The 20,142-nt window shown below is 34.3% G+C and overlaps 2 protein-coding genes across 2 annotated transcripts; one reads left to right on the forward strand and one right to left on the reverse strand.

Moving 5' to 3' along the window:
* Window positions 1-356: 356 nt before the first annotated feature.
* Window positions 357-14,275, reverse strand: LOC109077334 (actin related protein 2/3 complex, subunit 2). Its single transcript, XM_042764263.1, has 10 exons — window positions 14,060-14,275; window positions 13,053-13,087; window positions 12,813-12,925; window positions 9,094-9,139; window positions 8,826-9,012; window positions 7,226-7,319; window positions 5,753-5,879; window positions 3,251-3,351; window positions 2,951-3,051; window positions 357-694 (listed from the first exon to the last, which is right to left on the reverse strand). The coding sequence occupies exons 1-10, from the start codon at window positions 14,131-14,133 to the stop codon at window positions 673-675; spliced, it is 900 nt and encodes a 299-aa protein (XP_042620197.1). The 5' UTR covers window positions 14,134-14,275; the 3' UTR covers window positions 357-672.
* Window positions 14,276-16,250: 1,975 nt separating this feature from the next.
* On the forward strand, window positions 16,251-19,550 carry LOC122146161 (C-X-C chemokine receptor type 1-like). The gene is made up of 2 exons (XM_042764264.1): window positions 16,251-16,567; window positions 17,053-19,550. Exons 1-2 carry the CDS (start codon window positions 16,558-16,560, stop codon window positions 18,135-18,137), a joined length of 1,095 nt encoding a protein of 364 aa, XP_042620198.1. The 5' UTR covers window positions 16,251-16,557; the 3' UTR covers window positions 18,138-19,550.
* The last annotated feature ends 592 nt before the right edge of the window (window positions 19,551-20,142 follow it).

Consider the following 20,142-nt stretch of genomic DNA (forward strand, 5'->3'; position numbering starts at 1 on the left):
CACAATTTCCACAGAAATATGAAGCAGCACATCCATTTTCAACATTGATAATAATAAGAGATGTTTCTTGAGCAGCATATTAGAATGATTTCTGAAGGATCATGTGACACTGAAGACCGTATCAGTGATGCTGAAAATTCAGCTTTGCATCAAAGGAATAAATTACATTATAAAACATATTAAAATAAAGTGTTACTTTGAATTGTAATGATATTTCACAATATTTGGGTTTAAATAAATGCAGCCTTGGTGAGAATAAGAGACTTCTTTCAAAAGTATTTAAATAATCTTTCCGACCCCAAACCTTTGCATGCACACAGTCATTTTACCCCAAATAACAGACACAGAATCTCTTATATAGAAGACGGGTTTATTCATGACCGATTCAGGATGTCCAATATTGATGCATTTGGCGCAAACAGAGAAGGCAAGAGGAAAGGGAAAATACTGCATGACTAATGTTGATAAAACACTGTCAGACAACAGCTACGCAATGAAACAAGAGTATATCAAAAATCTGACATACAAATAACATTTGTCCTATAAATGCAAAGCGAGAAATATATTTGTCTCCCTGTTGAGGTGCAATTTACAGGTGGAGGATCGATATCACTGGCCAGAGGTGTATGATGGAGTCCACAGATGCTGGTCTCGTGATTGCACATCATGTCCTTAACGGGAGAAGGTCTTGCCCCTGGACAGATCATGTGAGGGTTACATTCATATTCACAGGTCAAAACAGTGGAGTAAATACAGCTATATACTCAATATTGCAAGAATGTACTACAGACACATGAGACCAAGAAAATGTAAAAATGCACACATATATATAACCAACTCAATATAACAATAAAAATAAGATAAAAAAATATATATATTTCACTGTCTCTGCATTGCAATAATTGATTCTTAAGGATTTATAATTAAGCATGAATCTGTGAGACTTAAAACGGAAGTTAGAAATCAGTAACACATTTTAGGAAAATATTCAGTTGGTTAATATTAGTAAATGCATTAGGTATCATAAACTAACTATGAATGTTCATTTCACACTTTACAATAAGGTCCCATTTGTTAACATGAAAAATACTTCTAAAGCATTTAACCTTAATGTTAATTTCAGCATTTACTAATGCATTTTTTAAATCAAAAGTTGTATATGTTCATATTATTTAATGGACCTTTGCTGACATTAAAGGGGTCATATGATGCGATTTCAAGTTTTCCTTTGTCTTTGGATTTTTAGTAGCTGATTGTGCATAGATTTGCAAAGACTAAAGTCTCAAAACCAAAGAGTTATTCTTTATCAAAGTTAAGACTTTGCCACGCCCCCCTAAAACGGCTCATTCAAACACACCCCCACGTCTATGTCACTATGTGGAAATATTTGCATAATGCCGCCCAAATGTTCACGCAAAGAAAGAAGGCATGGTTTCAGTAACCGCAGTTAGTTTTGATGCAGCCATGTCAGGGAGATGCTGTGTGTATCTAGGCGAAAGCACTTTATTTGGCCTTCCAAAATTTGATGCATTTAGGAATCTTTAAGATTACTTACAACAGAACAGCAATGCACCGTGGACGACCGTTTCGTGAAGCTAGGAGAGAAGGTGGTTCTGACTTTGCTATGACAATCTGGCACTTCTGAATCAGCTACTGTAAGTATGTTTTGTTATTAGCTTAAGTATTTGCTGTTAACTGTTCAAATGCGGAGTTTTGCGTGTCGTGTGTGTGTGTGTGTGTGTGTGAGAGAGAGAGAGAGAGAGACCGGGTCACATCACAGAGTCAGCTGTCTTAACGTCCGTGGCTTGTGTACTGCAAACACATACAAGCTTCATCAGTGTGTCTGTCACGTGACTCTGTTCCCCTTTCAGGCTTGAACTGATGGTAAAACTAAGGACATTATTAACTGTCTTTACATTTATTTTGAAAGATGAAGCTCGTGATTATGGAAAGGGGCATTACATTTCTGACGAGTGCTTGCGGTGTTCGGGCCAATCACAATGCACTGGGCCAGTTGGCCAATCAGAGCAGACTGCACTTGTCAGAATGAGGGACTTTGTAGAAAACAACGTGTTTGAGAGAGGCGGGGCATAGAGGAACTATAATAATGTACAGTATTTGAAAAATAATGTGTTTTTTGAACATTAAAGCATTTCAACATATTCTGTTACACCAAATACACAAAATAATGATCTTTAAAAAAAGCATCATATGACCCCTTTAAACTAGCAATGAATAGTTGTATTTTTATTAATAACACTAACAAAGATTATTAAATACTGTAACAAATGCACTGTTCATTGTTAGTTAACTAATGTCACCTAATGGACAATTGGACAACTGAACAACTATGACAATTGAAACAGAAAAGGCAAAACTACATAACTGTGTGCTTAAATTATTTATGAAGTATAATATAAGAGGTTTATTGCAAAATATTGACAGGAAGAACAGTTTTTTTTTTTTTTTTTAGTTAAAAGCACACTGCCATTCACGAAAAGTAATTCATTAGAGCTCACGGTAGGTATATTTCGAAAGGTTTCTACATTATTGATAAAAATCAATTTCTAATCTACCAGAAAAAAATGCCCATGGTTTCCAGAGAAGACGTATCTGCAGCATTTGGCCATGTTTCAGTTCAAACAAGCTCAAACAACAACCAGCTGAAGTATCTTTGAGAAGTACATGGTAATCTGCTTTGATATGATCAGTGTATGGCGCAACGCCTCAACGTAATTAATAAAGATTCAAACACATACTATCACAAATTAATCTTTTACAAGCACATGCCACTGGTGTTAATTAAAACCCAGAGATATGCACCAACATCAACACAAATCAACCACTTCTACTGGAAAAGTGCCCATGAGAAAAATACTTTAAGACTTGGATAACCTTGTGCGGTTTCATATAACGTGTGAAACACTAATGGTTGTGAAACAGCACTTACGAAATAGTTTTCATCTCTTTCTTCTCAGCGTCCGGGCGAGCTCGGTTGAGGACCTTGAGGAAGTCCGAGGTCTTTGACCTCATGCGAGTGTGGATGTAAGCCTAAAACCAGAGAAAACACATCTATGAGAGTGGAGAACATCTACATTCCCAAGAACAGAGCAGTTTTCTTCATGCTGACAAATTTGTTTCATCTGGCCAAACAAAGAGCCGAATGATTGAATGACAAGTATGCAAACCGAGAAGCACATTTGACCCTTCAAAAACACGCAAAGAGGCGTTTCTGAGGAGGGTCTCTCACCTTGGAGCACTTTATGTGGTAGTGCAGATAGTCCCGGAAGGTGTGGATGAGGTTGATGGTGTTGTCTCTGGTGTTGGTGTTGGTGTGTCGAGGAAACAGCACTGTTGGGAAATGATTTCAGTATTTTTATTTAAAATATAGTAAGAAATTCACTGTAATTGTGACACATTTGGGTAACATTTATACAAAGTTTGGGATTGGTAAGACTTACAATGAGTCTCTTATGCTCATCAAGACTATTTATTTGATCAAAAACTGAGAAAAAAAAACAGTAATATTGTGAACTTATTTGTGACTTATTTCTCTGATGCAAAGCTGAATTTTCAGCATCATTACTGCCTTCTTCAGTGTCATGTGATCCTTCAGAAAATCATTCTAATATGCTGATTTATTATCAATGTTGGAAACCGTTGTGCTGCTTAATATGTTTTTGGAACCTTCTGATCAATAATCAAAAATTCTAATCAAAACGTAGCCTTCCCATTACGAGGTGATATTTGACTCCTTAAAAGTAATTTACGGGGGCACTTTTCTAACTGTATTAAAAGTATGTCATCTTTCATGTCAAATTCAAAAATGTATATTTATAAGCTTTTTAAAATTTCTAACTAAATAGAATAAAAACAAGTAGAATAAGTTACCAATCAAATGAAATTAGTATTAAAATTAATTTATACTACAGAGGTGGCACAGAAAAACACTAAAGTGTCTTGTAGGTGTATTTTTAGATGTTTAATGATGCTCATAGGTGGCATGAGTGCAGTTAAATTCATGTTGAGATTAATGTTTTAAATATAAAATTTTGAATATGGAAATATTAAATTATTTAAATAACTGAAATGATACTTTAAGGAGGCAACAAAAACTGCCAGTAGGTGCTGCTACTTTTCTCTCCAATACAGTAGGAAGTTAAATGAAATGAAATGTGGAGGATGTTAACTGTGACAAGATGATTGACAACACTCAATATGACCGCTTCATTGAATGAAGTCCCGCCTTCTGAATAAAAGAGCCAATTGCTAATCCGTAATGTAGGCATGTCACTGCAGCTGCCATTGGAAGTGCTTTGAGCAGTTAGTGGATTCTGATTAAAGGTGCTGTATGTAAGATTTTGACTCTATTACAGCATAAAAATACCATAATATATTTGCAGATATTTAAGAAACATGCTAAGTTAACATACTTGTTTATCTGAAAAACAATGCTACAGTCAGTAATTCTTCTTTGAAAATGTGCGTTCCGGGCCGGAATGTCGATCTTTGTTTTGGTTTGTGAAACCCGCCCACTGACAGTTTACCCAATTGTATTTCAGCATTTTGGGTTGCCAGTTGGCAGAAAACACAGCGTATTTCATTTCATTCATCATCAAGTGTGCTTGTTCCTTTTTATGTCGTCAATCTGGCAACCTGCGTCTGCTTCAAGTCTGAGGAGGAGGGGCCAGGTGAAAAAAGCCCTCTCCAATATTTTGAATTTGGACTGCAATACCTAGTTCAACCACTCGGTGTCAATCCTACATACAGCACCTTTAACATTGTGTTTAAGGAATAAACAGACATGTCTGTGATACATTACTCAATGCTGCAAAAACATGTAATTAGTAAATTTTGAAGCTCCCCTGAGCACAAACACAAATATGCTGATCGGGTCAGTTGCACTGGTGCTCCTACATATTTTTTTTCATAGTTTCACGCAGTAGTTTTCAGTCACAAATGCAATTATATATATATATATCTCTGTGTGTGTGTGTGTGTGTGTGTGTGTGTGTGTGTGTGTGTGTGTGTATGTGTATTATAACTATAGCAAAATCTAATTCTACGTTTTTAGTTAACTAAGTCAGTGCACTAGGACCAAATACACTTATATTAAACACATGAACAGATCTGAATATCTTATTCCCTGTTGCTTCTCAAGTAAATTTATCCTGTTTCAAGAATTGTTAAATATTTCAACAGGAAAACAAGGCAAAAAGACTGATTCAAAACTTACTAAGAAGTCATTTTTTTGCAGTGTAGTTGCTATTTATAGAGGGATAATATATAAATCTGTGAAATTTAAACCAGAATGGATGAAGAGACAAAACAGAACTAAACAAGCACTTAATATTGCATCTCTCTCTAGATACTTCCTGGTTGCATGAAAAACTCAAGCGGAGTAGCGCTGGTAAATGTTCTGGCTTTGATAAAAGGGTGTGGTGCTTTTTCTATTCATTAAGAGGTTTGTGTAACCGCCATGAAGAGAAGATGGGTGTTTGCTCTCTTGATCCGAATGCAAATACACAGTGCACCTGTCACAGGTAAGCAGCAGTGCTTTGTTCTGGCCTCATAATGTCCAAATTAACGTAGAAGGCATCATCAAGTCAACCTGACAAGAGTCTATATTTAACTAGCAGCTGAGGTTGATAATAGTGTTCAACCAGGATCTGAAATGAATACTTGCCAAGTGCCATTTTCAAGTAAAGATGCTAAATTAATATTTATGAGTATGTGACATCAAGATACAAACCAAAAGTGATGTAGCCGATGTTGTCTCCCACTGTGGCATCGGTGTCCTTCAGCTCCAGAGGAGGTTCTCTGTGACTGAACAGCACCTGAGGAGCCGTGTGACTGGCCCTCCTGCCCTCCTTAAACTCCTGAACAAAGAGGAACACAGGCATCAGTCTGTCTTGTCATCATGATGACTGTAAAAACACCACTGTTAACAAACACAGCAGCTGACATCATTATGTGCAAGTGACTTTGTAAAAATAGTCAAATTAGACTAGAAATGCCCTTTATTTGTAAAGCATTTTATTCACTGGATTATAAAAAAGCTCAGTACTTCTCAGAACTGCAAAACATATAACTCAGAATTCCGACTTTTGATATTCTGAGTTTAGATCTTGCAATTTTGATTTTGATATCTCACAATTCAGATTTTTTTGCTTCTGCCACAGAATAAAAAAAAAATGAATTGTGAGAAAAATAACTCAAAATTTTGAGTTAATACATCAATTACCATTTTATTTATTTTTTTATTCCACGTTGGAAACCACAGAAAATAGTTACTATTAATTGCAATAATATTTAACAATATTACTGTTTTTACTGTATTTTTTTTATCAAATAAATGCAGCGTATACACTGAGAAAATAATATTCTTAATACGCATTTATATCTTTTTCAGTTAAAATCTTAGTAGTTGAATGGATCGTAGTTGATCTGTAATCTGTACGGATTAGGCCCCACAGTTCGGCACGCATGTGATCAGCGGATTAATTGTAAAATTTAAGCATAATAGAGTGCAAGTTTATCATTTGTACGTGTTAACACACTCAAGAGATTTTAAACCATTCCAGAGCAAGAACAGATGAAAAACACTATCTATGAAAGCAAGCCTGAATATCTTATTCAATGTTGCTTCTCAAGTAAATTTATCATGTTTCAAGAATCTTTAGACATTTTTATACATCAGCAAAAAACAACTAATTATTTAATATGTATATAGTTGCCCTCAAAACATTTTTGGGCTATTACAAAGGTCTTAATGTCATTGCATTAGATGCAAACTTTGATAGAAATGAGTGCTTGCTTATATATTTATTTAAAATAAATACCCTTTGCATTGATATTTTTAAATAATTCAAACATATTTATGCATTTTCAATTGTGGCTTATTTGTCCAAACACTTTTTGGGGCTACAGTACATATGTTACAGAGATATAAAATGACTTAAATGTGAAAAGCATACAGCTCTAACAATGAGCTCGTAAGTTTTGAGGTCAGTCTAAATGACAGCATTTCATTCTGTAAATGCAGAAATGACAGCACTGCTTGACGTGTGGTGGTTTAACCTTGACACATGACACCAAATGACTGGATTGCAAAACACCCAGATGGCATCTGTTTCAACATTTTAAGCATACAAAAACAACTGCATAGTAATGCAATACAGAAATAGTCAAGATTGAACCTGAAAACGGGATAAAATGAGCGAACCTGCATGAACACTTTCCCGATGATGACATCGTCGTCATCCTTGAACACTGTGCTGAACACAACAGTTACTCTGTCTTTCTTAGCCTCGATATACCTGAAACCAATGAGAGAAAGACACAAACACAGGTGAGATGCGACACAGCTACAAAACTGATAACAAAAAAATAATCAGAGCACTCCATATTAAATGCTTGTAAAAAAAAAGAGAGTAAGAATATATTTTTAAATAGAAAAAGTTTTTTTTTTTAGTATTCTGTTTTGTTTTCTCAATATCATTTAATCTAATCAGCCTTATAATAAACTAAATTCACTAGAACAAATTCACATGATAACATGTTTTCAGAAAACGTAAGTTTATCTGAATTAATCAGTATTAATTGTTTTAAAATAAATTGTTAAATTTAAGCTTAAAATATTTTACCGCACAGTTTCCACAGAAACAGTAAAAATCAACAACAATTTTTTTTTGGTTTAATTTGATCGAACCTATTCTGCTGTTTTCAAAGTTTTTTTTTTTTTTATAATGTAAAAACATATTTAAATATTTATTGTCTAATCATATTGCTAATTATATTCATATGTTGCTATTTATATTGTAACAAACTATTTTAAAGGGATACTCCACCCCAAAATGAAAATTTTGTCATTAATCACTTACGCCCATGTCGTTCCAAACCCGTAAAAGCTCTGTTCGTCTTCAGAAGACAATTTAAGATATTTTGGATGAAAACCAGTAGGCTTGAGACTGTCCCATAGACTGCCAAATAAATAACAGTGTCAAGGTCTGAAAGTATGAAAGACACCGTCAGAATCATCTGCCATCAGTGATTCAACCGTAACGTTATGAAGCGACGAGAATACTTTTTGTAAGCGAAGAAAACAAAAATAACAAACTAATTAAACAAACAGAGTATAAACAGTCTCCTCTGTGTCTCTCCATATCACCGTAGCTGCATATGCTCTTCAAGGATGCGCTGTTTTCTTTCAAATCAAAGCTAAATACACGTAGCAAAAGCGCATCCTTCTGGTGTGGCTGATACAGAACAGAATACGCAGCATATGATGAAATGGAGAGACAAAGGAATTGTTGAATAAAGTCGTTATTTTTGTTTTCTTCGCTTACAAAAAGCATTCTCGGTGCTTCATAAAGTTACGGTTGAACCACTGATGGCAATATTCTGATGATGCTTTTCATACTTTCCTGGATCTTGACAGTGTTATTTATTTGGCAGTCTATGGGACAGTCTCAAGCCTCCCGGTTTTCATCCAAAATATCTTAAATTCAAAGCTTTTACGGGTTTGGAACGACATGGGGGTAAGTGATTAATGACAAAATTTTCATGTTGGGGTGGAGTATCCCTTTAAATAATTTTACACAAAATATTGCATACACTCACATACATTACATACATACATTTTCCTTATTGCCTTGAATTTGCACATTGTTAATAATATGTTTTGTCAGTTAAATCCAAGAGGAATGTCATTGAAAGGAAACAATTTAACAAAAAAAAAAAAAAAAAAAAAAAGATTAACTGATTATCTAAATTAGTTGCAACTCTACTGTCCTGAAGTTTTGAACATAGCAGAAGCAGCTTACATAGACTCGTCATCCCTGTAATGGACAACAGCCCTTTTTTCTCCCTCTCGACCCTCCTCCTGGAACTTAAAGTACTTCTCAAAGACAGAAGCGAAGCAGTTTCTCTTGAGGATGCCTGCCTGGTGTATCATCTCCTCTTTGTTGGGTGGAAGAGCCTCCAGGTCAAAGAGCAGTGAAATATTGTACCCTAGAGAGGAACAACAACAAACCGTCAAACCAAAATTCTTCCAGTAAAAATAACAATGAAAACTGCAGCGATTTGGCTTACCGTCTTCTGGTGCCACAAGGACATTTCCATAAATACGTTTCAGCAACTGAAACACAACAAATACAAACCTCTTTCATTTGTTTTATTAATAAATATACTGGAAGTAAATTCATTACGGATCATTACAAATACTTTGTAATGATGAAGAAAAAACGGTGCATCAAGATGCATCGATAATCATTTTATCATCACAATGCATCCCTCTTAATCATAATCAAATCGTGTGGTACCAAAACATTCCCAACATTAGAGTACAGCATGTCACATTACAGGACACACCAACTTCCAAAGGCCTACTTCATGTCAACTATACACATATATAGGGCCCTATGATTTCTGTGATGCGGAAAACGCGGACGGAATCCAGTCATAAAAACGGAAGTCACAGTTTAACACGGAATGTCACAGAATTTGTCAAATTTTGAATGAATTAATTAAAAATAGGTCATTAAACTTAAATTAAATCGTGATATGGACTAATATCTGTAACTATTAACCCGCAAAAGTCTATTTAAATATGAATCCTGCATGTTCTGCGCATATATGTCAATGAATGGCTGCTGTCTCACTAAATGAGGATGTAAATACATGAACAACATCTCCAGAACTGCTCTGAGAGTCACTCCATGAGCATTTGACCTTTTGATTTGAGTAAAACTAGCTTCATATCACATACACAGAACTGTAAAGGTATTCACAGCAACCCGTCAAAATAAAAGTCTGGTTTGATTTGAAATCTATTTTTCAGTAGAATGTACATCTACTAAGAATCTACTACTACTAAAATAGGCTATGAAACAAACATTTTTTTAAGGAATAATCACACAACATTTCTTCCAAGTTTTAATTTTAATAGTTAATCCCCTTAGTTTGCCAAAAAATAAAGTTTGTTTAATTTTCAATAATTAAAAGATAAATTAAATTAATGTTTTATGCCTTCATTTGATAACCAGAAAAATATAAATACACAACACAGAATTTCTGAGAAAAAAAAAAAAAATCACAAGGCTATTTTAATAATAAAAAAAACAATTAAAAAAAATTAAATAAATAAATTACATAGTTTTATGCATTCAAATAATTAGACATGCTATAACACAGAATCTGGTAACAATAAAAAATATGGTGAGAAAAAATAAAAAATTTCATAGGGCCCTAAAACATGTAATTTTTGTTAAACTTTTATTAAATTGATGTGAAAATGTATACATTTCATGGTTTTAATTAATAAGACATTCTTTTTTGATTAACAAACTTTAATTTAACTATTAAAAAGGAGTCGAGAAAAATGAAAACAGAAAAAAAAATAGAATCCAGAAAAATTAAAATGGAAAAAACGGAATTTGGAAAAAAATAAAACGGAATTTAGGAAAAAATAAAACGGATTTCATATGGTCCTACATATACAATGGCTTGTTTCATTCCCTGCATTTCTCACATGCTTTGAGTGTCCTGTATTTTTTCACCTATTTTAGCCCAAATGTCATAGAATGGAGACAGGATTAAACAATAAAACAGCTCCTAGAAAAAAACAAAGGCATTTGATTTCATTTTTGTCTGGGAGATTGTCTTTGTGTGCATGACACGAGCAGACGGGTAGTTAAGGGCTGTTTCTGCTGGATGTCCCTCTGATTTGCATTTATTTGATTTACATCGGGAGTCCTGAATGAGGCTGGAAGCGACTTTGAATATTTATTTGCATTGGCAGAGAAAAGGCCACCAATCAACCTCAACTCCATGAACCCTCCAGACCCATGAAAATCCTGCCCTAAAAAAATGCACTGATTCAAAATCCTGACAAAGCAACCACATCAATCTTGAAATGTGCCTCCAAATAATTCAATTCAAAAATTAAAATGACAGCTGATCGCTAAATTAACTTAACAAGTGTACTGAACAAGGAACCTAGGTTTCTTTATTTAAAACATGTGACTTCCTCTATGCAAAGTGAGTCACAGACACTTCCTGTTTCACAAAGAAACCACATGTCACTTAGACCCTTACATGGTAATTAAATGTGATCACCCTGCCTGTACTGAATCATGTTTAAAAAAAAAAAAAAAATCACAAGACAAGATCAGTATGAAAGAATGACCCAAAAGAATGTGTGAAATAAAAATTCCTTTATGTGTCTGCAACTTCACACTGCATAAGTGCCCACAGGAAACCTAAACTATATTTCGAAACAGACCACAATTACAATTTATACACTACAAACGTCACAAAAACCAGCTGCAAGTATGCAACTACTCTAGATTGACAGCGTAAAGGGGTAAATCTCACAAAAACATGTCCAGATCATATCTCACCTTAAATCACAAGGAAAATGTTTTAATAACACACTAACATTTAAAAGTTTGGGCCTGGGGTCAGTATTTAAAATAAATTAATAATTTTATTTAGTGAGAATGTATTAAATTGATCAAAGTGACAGTAAAGACATTTATAACGATACAAAGAATTCTATTTCAAATAAATGCTGTTCTTTTGAACTTTTTTTAAAGAAGTGTTTTTTAAAGAATTCTCTTCTGCTCACCAAGCCTGCATTTATGTGATCCAAAATACAGCAAAAGCAGTAATATTGTGAAATATTTTTACTATTTAAAATAACTTATTTCTATTTGAATATATTTGAAATGTAATTTATTCCTGTGATGAAAAGCTGAATTTTCAGCATCATTACTCCAGTCTTGAGTGTCACATGATCCTTCAGAAATCATTCTATGTTCTGATTTTCTGCTCAAAAAACCTTTATTATTATTATTATTATTATGTTGAAAACAGCTGAGTAGAATTTTTTCAGGTTTCTTTGATGAATATGAAGTTCAGAAAAACAGCATTTATCTGACGTAGAAATCTTTTGTAACATTATAAATGTCTTCTGATCAATTTGTAGCGCCCTTGCTAAATAAAAGTATTAATTTCTATAATTCCTTTCCCCCAAAACAAAATAAAAAATTTTTTACTGACTCCAAACTTCTGAATGGTATAGTGTATAATGTTAAAAAAAAAATATTTCAAATAAATGCTGATCTTTGGATCTTTCTATTCATCAAAGAATCATGAAAAAAATTTACTCAACTGTTTTAAATATTAATAATAATACATGTTTTTTGAGCAGAAAATCAGAACATAGAATGATTTCTGAAGGATCATGTGACACTGAAGACTGATGCTAAAAATTCAGCTTTTCATCACAGGAATAAATTACATTTTACAATATATTCAAACAGAAAGCAATTATTTTAAATAGTAAAAATATTTCACAATATTACTGCTTTTGCTGTATTTTGGATCAAATAAATGCAGGCTTGGTGAGCAGAAGAGAATTCTTTAAAAAAACATCACATATATATACATAGATATATGTGTGTGTGTGTGTGTGTGTATATATATAAATAAATAAATAAATAAATAAATACACATATATATATATATAAAAGAAAGAAATATATATATATATATATATATAAATAAATAAATAAAGAGATATATGTATTTTATATTTATATATATATATATATAATTTTTTTTTTTTTTTCTATTATTACTAAATAAATGCAGCCTTGAGGAACATAAAAATCTTACCAACCCCAAACGTTTGTATGATAGTGTATATTTTGTATAGAGGGAGTCAATTTTTAGGATCTTTCTTTTGATTTTATGGTCAAATACAACCCAGGCATGTTTATGACAGGTTTTGTGATTACTTCTCGTACCTCATCGGCGCCGTGCTCCTGAAGCTCCTTGTAGAACTTAAGAGAGATGCTGACCATTACTTTAGTTTTGTCTCCATTGGGGTTGGAGATGTGGTAAATCACACCATCAAAGTCTGTAGCAAAGAAATAATAAGACCCCATGTGATTCATTTTGCTGTAAGATCAGATGCAAGCATGCACAGTAACGATTGGAGAACAGAAACATGGTCTTCCACATCTGAGGTCATTTTTCGACCTTACCTGCAAATGTAACATCTACAGCTTCAGGCTTGTTCCTAAACAAAAAGAAATCGATTTGTGAGTTAATACGGCCTGCTATCCAGATTACTTTTTCCCATGAAACACAAAGAAACAAGGAAAACTAGTGAAGGGATTATAGACAGTCATCCAAGTGGATCAAGCAGAAGTGGTTTATTTTGCAATAATGACATTATTCCACGTCTACACGCCTGCTTGCCATGAAATACTTATTGTTGGAATAATTGTATTAGCTTATAAAATATGGCATTCATACAGTGTCGTCATAGACAACGCACATTATTCAGAATGCAGTGACTGGCCAATCAGAATCAAGTATCACAGTAACAACGTAAACAATGACAGAACGTAATGACACAAATGTCAAAATGCAACAACGAAACATTTCATTACTATTTAGTTGAAGTAGATTAACTAAAAAGTAAACAAATCAGAATTGGTTCGTAATCAGTCGCAGCAGGCGCGTGGCCGTTCCAAGCAGGAGCGCGAGCACGCGCAAAGTCACATAGCCTACTGGAGAAGAATAAAAGAGGGAAAGAAGTTCTCGAGGAAGCTGTATTGTAACTTCTTCGTGCATGGACGGGTCTAGAAGAATCGCTGATATTTGCTTGTTCTTGCAGCGACGTGCATGCACACGGAGGCTTGAACAGGAAGTGTCTGCACTGCAGTCTGAACATCTCTGTCAGCCGAAAGCGATGTGTGCAATGCTCAGAATCACCCGAGAGACCCGTGCTAGCGAACAAACACTCTTAAAACATGTTTTTCTTACGTGACCTGTCCTCCCGGACACACCCCATAAGCGATGCTTCATTACTCCGACATGAACGAATCAACAGAACAGAGTCAATACAACACGAAAGCTTGTGATAGTGTGTAATTTTATACATGCAAACAAAACATAGCTCGTGTCGAAGCATGCATGCATGCATCAGATGAGCGATATTTGATGCGAGATGTGTGAGATTCGGACAGGAAGATGTTCCTCTTACCCGTTGCTCGCGCTGTCGAATTTCAGGGTGAGAGTCTCCTCTATGATCCGATTGTTGATTTCCAACAAAATCATGGTGATCTAAATGAATGTTTAATGGCTGTGTGGAATAAAAAAAATAAGAGAAAATATTGGTTTCCTACAATCCTGCTACAGTCGTTTTGGTTTTCCTGCTCCTACACCTCTGGCCGCTTCCGCATTGACTCGAAAGACCCGCGGGCTGCCCGCGTCACTGCCTGACTGTTCGTGTGTACTAGTTATTTAAACAACATTCTTTAATGGAATTATGCTATTTACATTTTATTTACTGCTAGATTTCCAATTTCAAAATCATTTATTTATAATTATTTGTTCTTTAAAGGTTCCCACCCCACCTTTTGGCCAGAGAATTCCCATATGACGTAATTCGTGATTACTAAATAAGGAGTTTTACAAACATTGCACCTTCAAACAGGACTTTCTACTCTTTATTCTTTCGCTCTGAAATATTTTAGCACAAAAATGATATTCTATATTAGAACATAAAATCAGCCTGTATTGTGGTTTCCATTACTTTTTTTTTTAGACTTATATGCCATTTTTACAAGATGTAAGCAAAGTCTCAGGTGTCCCCAGAATGTGTCTGTGAAGCCTCATCCCAAAATACCCCACAGATCATATATTATATCATAGTTCTGAGACATAGCTTATAATTTATGGGGATTAAAAAAGAGGAGTTGGTGGGTTTTTATCATTATGGGGTGGTTGTGTACACACTGCCAACAAACATTTATATTCAAACACCATGTAAAAGTGTATTTTGGACAATAGGTCCGCTTTAACATTCCCTAATACTTGGAGGTTTTTCATGAGGGTGCATATTGTTGTTGATACTAATACCATCCTGTATGACTTTCTTTGTTTTGTGGAACATACAGTATATAAGAAAATATTCTGAAGTATGTTGGTAACCAAACAGTTTGGGTTCTCTTTGAAAAATATGAAAAAATACAATGAAACATGAAAAATACAATGCAAGTCAATGTGAATTGAAACTGTTTGGCAACGTTCTTTAAACTCTCTTTTTATGTGTTCTGCTAAAGAAAGAATGTCATACAGGTTTAGAAATACATGAGGGTGAAGTAATGATCATTTTCAATTTCTTTCCCTTCAATAGATTATCGTTAAAAGTTATTATGATTCATATTCTATAAAGATGATATTTTCTTACACACCACATCAGTGTTTATGAAAGTGGCTGCTCCTCATGTGAGAAACACACTTGTTTACAGCATCTTCAGGACAAACCCAGTGGGATGGAGTTGCTCAATTTCCTGGATAAATTTGGGTAAATGATGATGTGTGACCTCGCATCTGTGACACATCTTTCCTCCGATGTTGAAAAATCACTTCCATATTGTGTCACATTTTTCTACTTGAAGTTCAAACTTTTTTTTTCAGATATAACTATATAAACTTCATGTTGTTTCTCCTAATCCTAATCATTGTATCAAAAAAACAAACAAACAAAAAAAACATTCCAGTCATTACTTTAAAATTCAAAAATGATATGTAAATAAAATGTAATTTGTAAATAATAATGAATTTATTCATTTATATTGATTTCTTATTTATATTTACTCTTAAAATATAGATCCATATATATATATATATATATATATATATATATATATATATATATATATATATATATATTTTTAAAAGTTACTATATATATATATATATATATATATATATATATATATATATATGGATCTATATTTTAAGAGTAAATATAAATAAGAAATCATATATATATATATAAATATATATATACACATATACATATACATATACATATATATACACATATATACATATATATACATATATATATATATATATACATATATATATATATATATATATACATATACATATATATATATATATATATATACATATACATATATATATATATATATATATATTGTATGAACGGGTTCCAGAATTCCTATTAAATGGCCTCATGACTTTATATCATAAATATTAGGATGATTGTAGGCCACATGATTCTTAGTTTCACTTTTGGTGTTTTGATCATGTTTATGTCTTAGACTGAACACGAGTGTGGATCTTGTGACCGTTAGGATATTTATAATTTCCCCAACAAACATCTCTAATCTTCTGCTTTCTGGTAGTGGCATAAAAGCAACATCCTGGTCTTCTGCATCTCCTTCAGGAATCAGAAACATAGATGTGGGTATCAGCTTGTCTCCTGTGAAAGGGAAAAATGCCTCCTAAGATATACCTGAAAACTGTGAATACGTTTTTGAGAAATAAATAGACAAATTAGAACATCTTAGTTGAGATTGCACACTTGAAGTAACCTTTAGGACTTAAGCAAACAGGATATATCAACATCCCTTCAAAGATTATAAAGGAGCCTTTCAGAACACAACTCTGACATTTCATCCTGTTGATTATTCTCACATACGGCACCACACCAAAAAAGAAGTTATGATGACTGGTAAGATCAATATCTTCATTTTATAATTTAATCAGAAGTCCACAGTTTGAGATCAGATTTTAATAATGCACCGTAAACCTGGATAAGTTGAATTTACTTAACTTCATTGTTCCGAAAAAAAAAAAATTAAGTATTGTGAACTTAAAAATTTTAGTGTATTTAACTTAAAATGTTTTGTTACATCAATTAACAGTAATTACACCTATATTTATGTTCAATGTATTAATTTCCAAGTTAAATCTACATCAGTTGTTTTATTTTTCCAATTTGTTAAACTAGAAAATTAATGATTTATATGTGAACATACATATATTTTTATATAACGTTTCTATTTTTATACTGTAAACTTCTCAACCCTAAACATCCTTTAGTTGAACTACTAAACTATAATACATGCTGTAAGAATTGTTTCAACGTTTTAATAGTAAATGTCACTATTTTACTACAGATTGCTTTAATATTTCCTATTTGTCCTTTTCTAACAGATCCAAACCATTTACTGAATATCAATGACTTCAGTGATTTCTACAGTGAAGAGTTCAACTACACAGATCTCCAGAACTTGACTGAATTTGTCGTGGATGAGAAGACGTTGCTTTGCTCCTCCACCATCATGGTGGATGCCGTCAACATTGCATTCTGTGTCTTATATGTGATCATCTTTCTGATGGCTATTCCTGGGAATCTGATCGTAGGCTGGGTCATCTTCTCACATAGACACTTGCTTACCGCCTCAGATGTCTACTTATTCAACCTGATGCTGGCCGACACGTTATTGGCTCTGATTCTGCCATTTTCTGCCTTTTCCATGATCCACGGTTGGGTGTTTGGTGATATTGCGTGCAAGTTGGTTTGCCTGGTGAAGGAAGTGAACTTCTACACCAGCATTTTGTTCCTGGTGTGCATCAGCGTGGATCGCTACATGGTCATCGTCAGAGCTATGGAGTCCCAGAAGGCTCAGAGAAGATTGTGCAGCGGAGTCGTCTGCGCATTGGTGTGGGTCTTTGGATTTGTGCTCTCCTTGCCGTCGTTCTACAACAAAGCGTATTACGAGCCACTTTCCCAGCAGACCATTTGTGCAGAACGCTTTGAGACGAATCACGCCGACGAGTGGCGACTGGCCACACGTATCATGAGGCATCTGCTCGGGTTCCTCTTCCCTCTGGTGGTCATGTTGATCTGCTACAGCATGACAGTGGAGCGGCTCTTGCGTACACGCTGTTTCCAGAAACAGAAAGCCATGAAGGTCATTGTAGCTGTGGTTGTGGCCTTTCTTCTGTGCTGGACCCCCTTTCATGTTTCGACAATTGTTGACACCCTCCTGAGGGCCAAAGTGGTTCAATATAGCTGTTCGACACAAATGGCGGTGGACATCGCCATGTTCGTAACTCAAAACCTTGGCCTTCTGCACTGCTGCGTGAACCCATGGCTGTACGCCTTTGTGGGAGAGAAGTTCAGAAGAAGATTTCTGCAGATGCTCCATAGAAAAAGAGTTCTGGAGCGGTTCTCCCTCTCCAGATCTAGTAGGTCTTCTTCTTTGACCTCAGATCCCACTTCTGGCTTCCTGTGAGCTAAACAATGGAAATCAATGTATGTGAACTTTAAGTCATTTAGTGCACCTTCCCTTGCTTGGTTGTACAAGAAAAACACTTTGTTGTAGGGGTTAATTGCCATGATGCACTGGCTCCCTCTATTGGTCAGAAAAAGCACCTTTTTGAAGCCTAAATGAATAAAAAAAACTAAACATAGGCTATAAAGGAGCTACACAACAGTTGCACAACTTCAACATCACCACCTCTAAGCTTCCGACAACTCTTTCATTCTTTATTTAAAAAATATTTTCCTTTATAGTTTGCGAGATCTTGGTTATAAACACAAGGAGGCTAGTGATTGTATGAGTTTACGTGTTTGGCATTTAATGTCCCTGACAACCTCTATGGTCTTATTTTGACGCTTGATGGCAACTGCCTTTTTCAAGACAAGTGAAAGATTAAAAAACATTCAGAAAACCCATTGACCAAAGTATGGTCACATGGGCAAAAAGGTCCATTGTCTATTGTGTAGTGTTGTAAGGTGCCCACACAAAAATCTTTTGCCCTCATGCAAATTTCTGATCTGTGGATTCCTGTTGAAATGACTGGCTGTTTATTAGTACTTATAAAGCACATATTCTGCATAACAGTATTCTACATCCTTAAAACCTAAATAAAACAACTACCTTACTACAGGATGTCATGGATAGTTGAGCCAATGTTGAGCCAAGTCATCTTAGTTAATAGTGAGAACTGGATCTTAAAATAGTGTGACCGTTCTGCATTATGGACATGAACGAAACCTTTTCAAGGTGATCAAACTTGCTATTTTTACCAGGCAGATGATAACATAAATGAAGAAACTCCATAGACTTCTACTGAAGGATGAACCCAAGCCATCTGAGATACTATAATATCATAAAGACTTCAGGGTAATGAACTCATTTGACTAGCTATTAAGCAAACACATGCAATTGCAGAAAGCTAGGATGCTGGTTTGGAGAGAGGTGTGTGATTGAAGTTAGCAAAATAGCCAAAATCGCTCTTTTTATAGCTTTATATATATATATATTATTTTTTATTATTATTATTTTTTGTCAAGGCAGCTGGTCTGTATGTGGACAGTACGCAAAATGTTTTTAATTTAAAGAGATTATGTGCATGTATTAAATATATAGTATGATGTACAACAAATAAAGTAAAGATCAGGTTTTCTGAAATGCATTATGCTTTTTTCCTTTCTTCATAAATTGTACTTTAAATAGTACTTTATAAAGTGCATGAAAGCTATTAGGAATATTTTTTTGTACTCATAAAGAGTTTGTGGTGTAATGGTTGTCAGCCTTAAACGGATGCAATGACAGAAGAATCTCTCCAGGACTTATAATGGATTTACTTTTAGATTTTTATTCTTATTTGTAAATTAAAAAATAAAAATGTTATGAACACTGCTTGTATGTCTCTTTAATATACAGTCAGCCAGTCACTGTTGCAAAATAAAATGATCAGTACTGTCAGATAGACAGATACTGTTTCACAAGTACGCTGAGGCCACTTCCGTGTCATGTGATACTGTATGTGGCATTTGATGAAGGTGACAGCATTAGCCTACTTTTAATCACACTTTATTTTTAGTTATTTTAAATATAGTTTTCTTAGTTACAGTTGAGTTTTTATTTCATGGGCATGTTTTTAATTTATTTTTGTATGTTTCAGTTTTTGAAAGCAGAAGCCTGAAAGCCTGATAAAATAAATAAACTGGTACATACAGAATGCGCCCACGGCCTCCTTGACGAGTAGTGCCTAAAATCACCAACAATTACGATTTTATCTGCAGCCAGCACAAACAAAAAATCAGCAAATTCTTTGATAAAGTCTGTATGGTGCCCTGTTGGCCTGTATACAGTAGCCAGTACAAATGTCAATAGGGATTTATCATTAACACTTATTACACTAGATCAGGGGTGTCAAACTCAATTCCTGGAGGACCGGAGGCCTGCAGAGTTTTGTTCCAACACTGCTTCAACACACATACCTTGTAGC

The sequence above is a fragment of the Cyprinus carpio genome, chromosome A9 (genome assembly GCF_018340385.1).
Source record: "Cyprinus carpio isolate SPL01 chromosome A9, ASM1834038v1, whole genome shotgun sequence".
NCBI lineage: Eukaryota > Metazoa > Chordata > Actinopteri > Cypriniformes > Cyprinidae > Cyprinus > Cyprinus carpio.

What these genes read in the sequence shown, in the direction of transcription:
- LOC109077334 (XM_042764263.1), bottom strand. Translation starts at nt 14,133, where the DNA reads ATGATTTTGTTGGAAATCAACAATCGGATCATAGAGGAGACTCTCACC. An exon ending in TGTAGATGTTACATTTGCAG is followed by an intron (nt 12,926 to 13,052) that starts GTAAGGTCGAAA and finishes TCTTTGCTACAG; the next exon opens with ACTTTGATGGTGTGATTTAC. An exon ending in TCGGGAAAGTGTTCATGCAG is followed by an intron (nt 5,880 to 7,225) that starts GTTCGCTCATTT and finishes CTCTTTGTTCAG; the next exon opens with GAGTTTAAGGAGGGCAGGAG.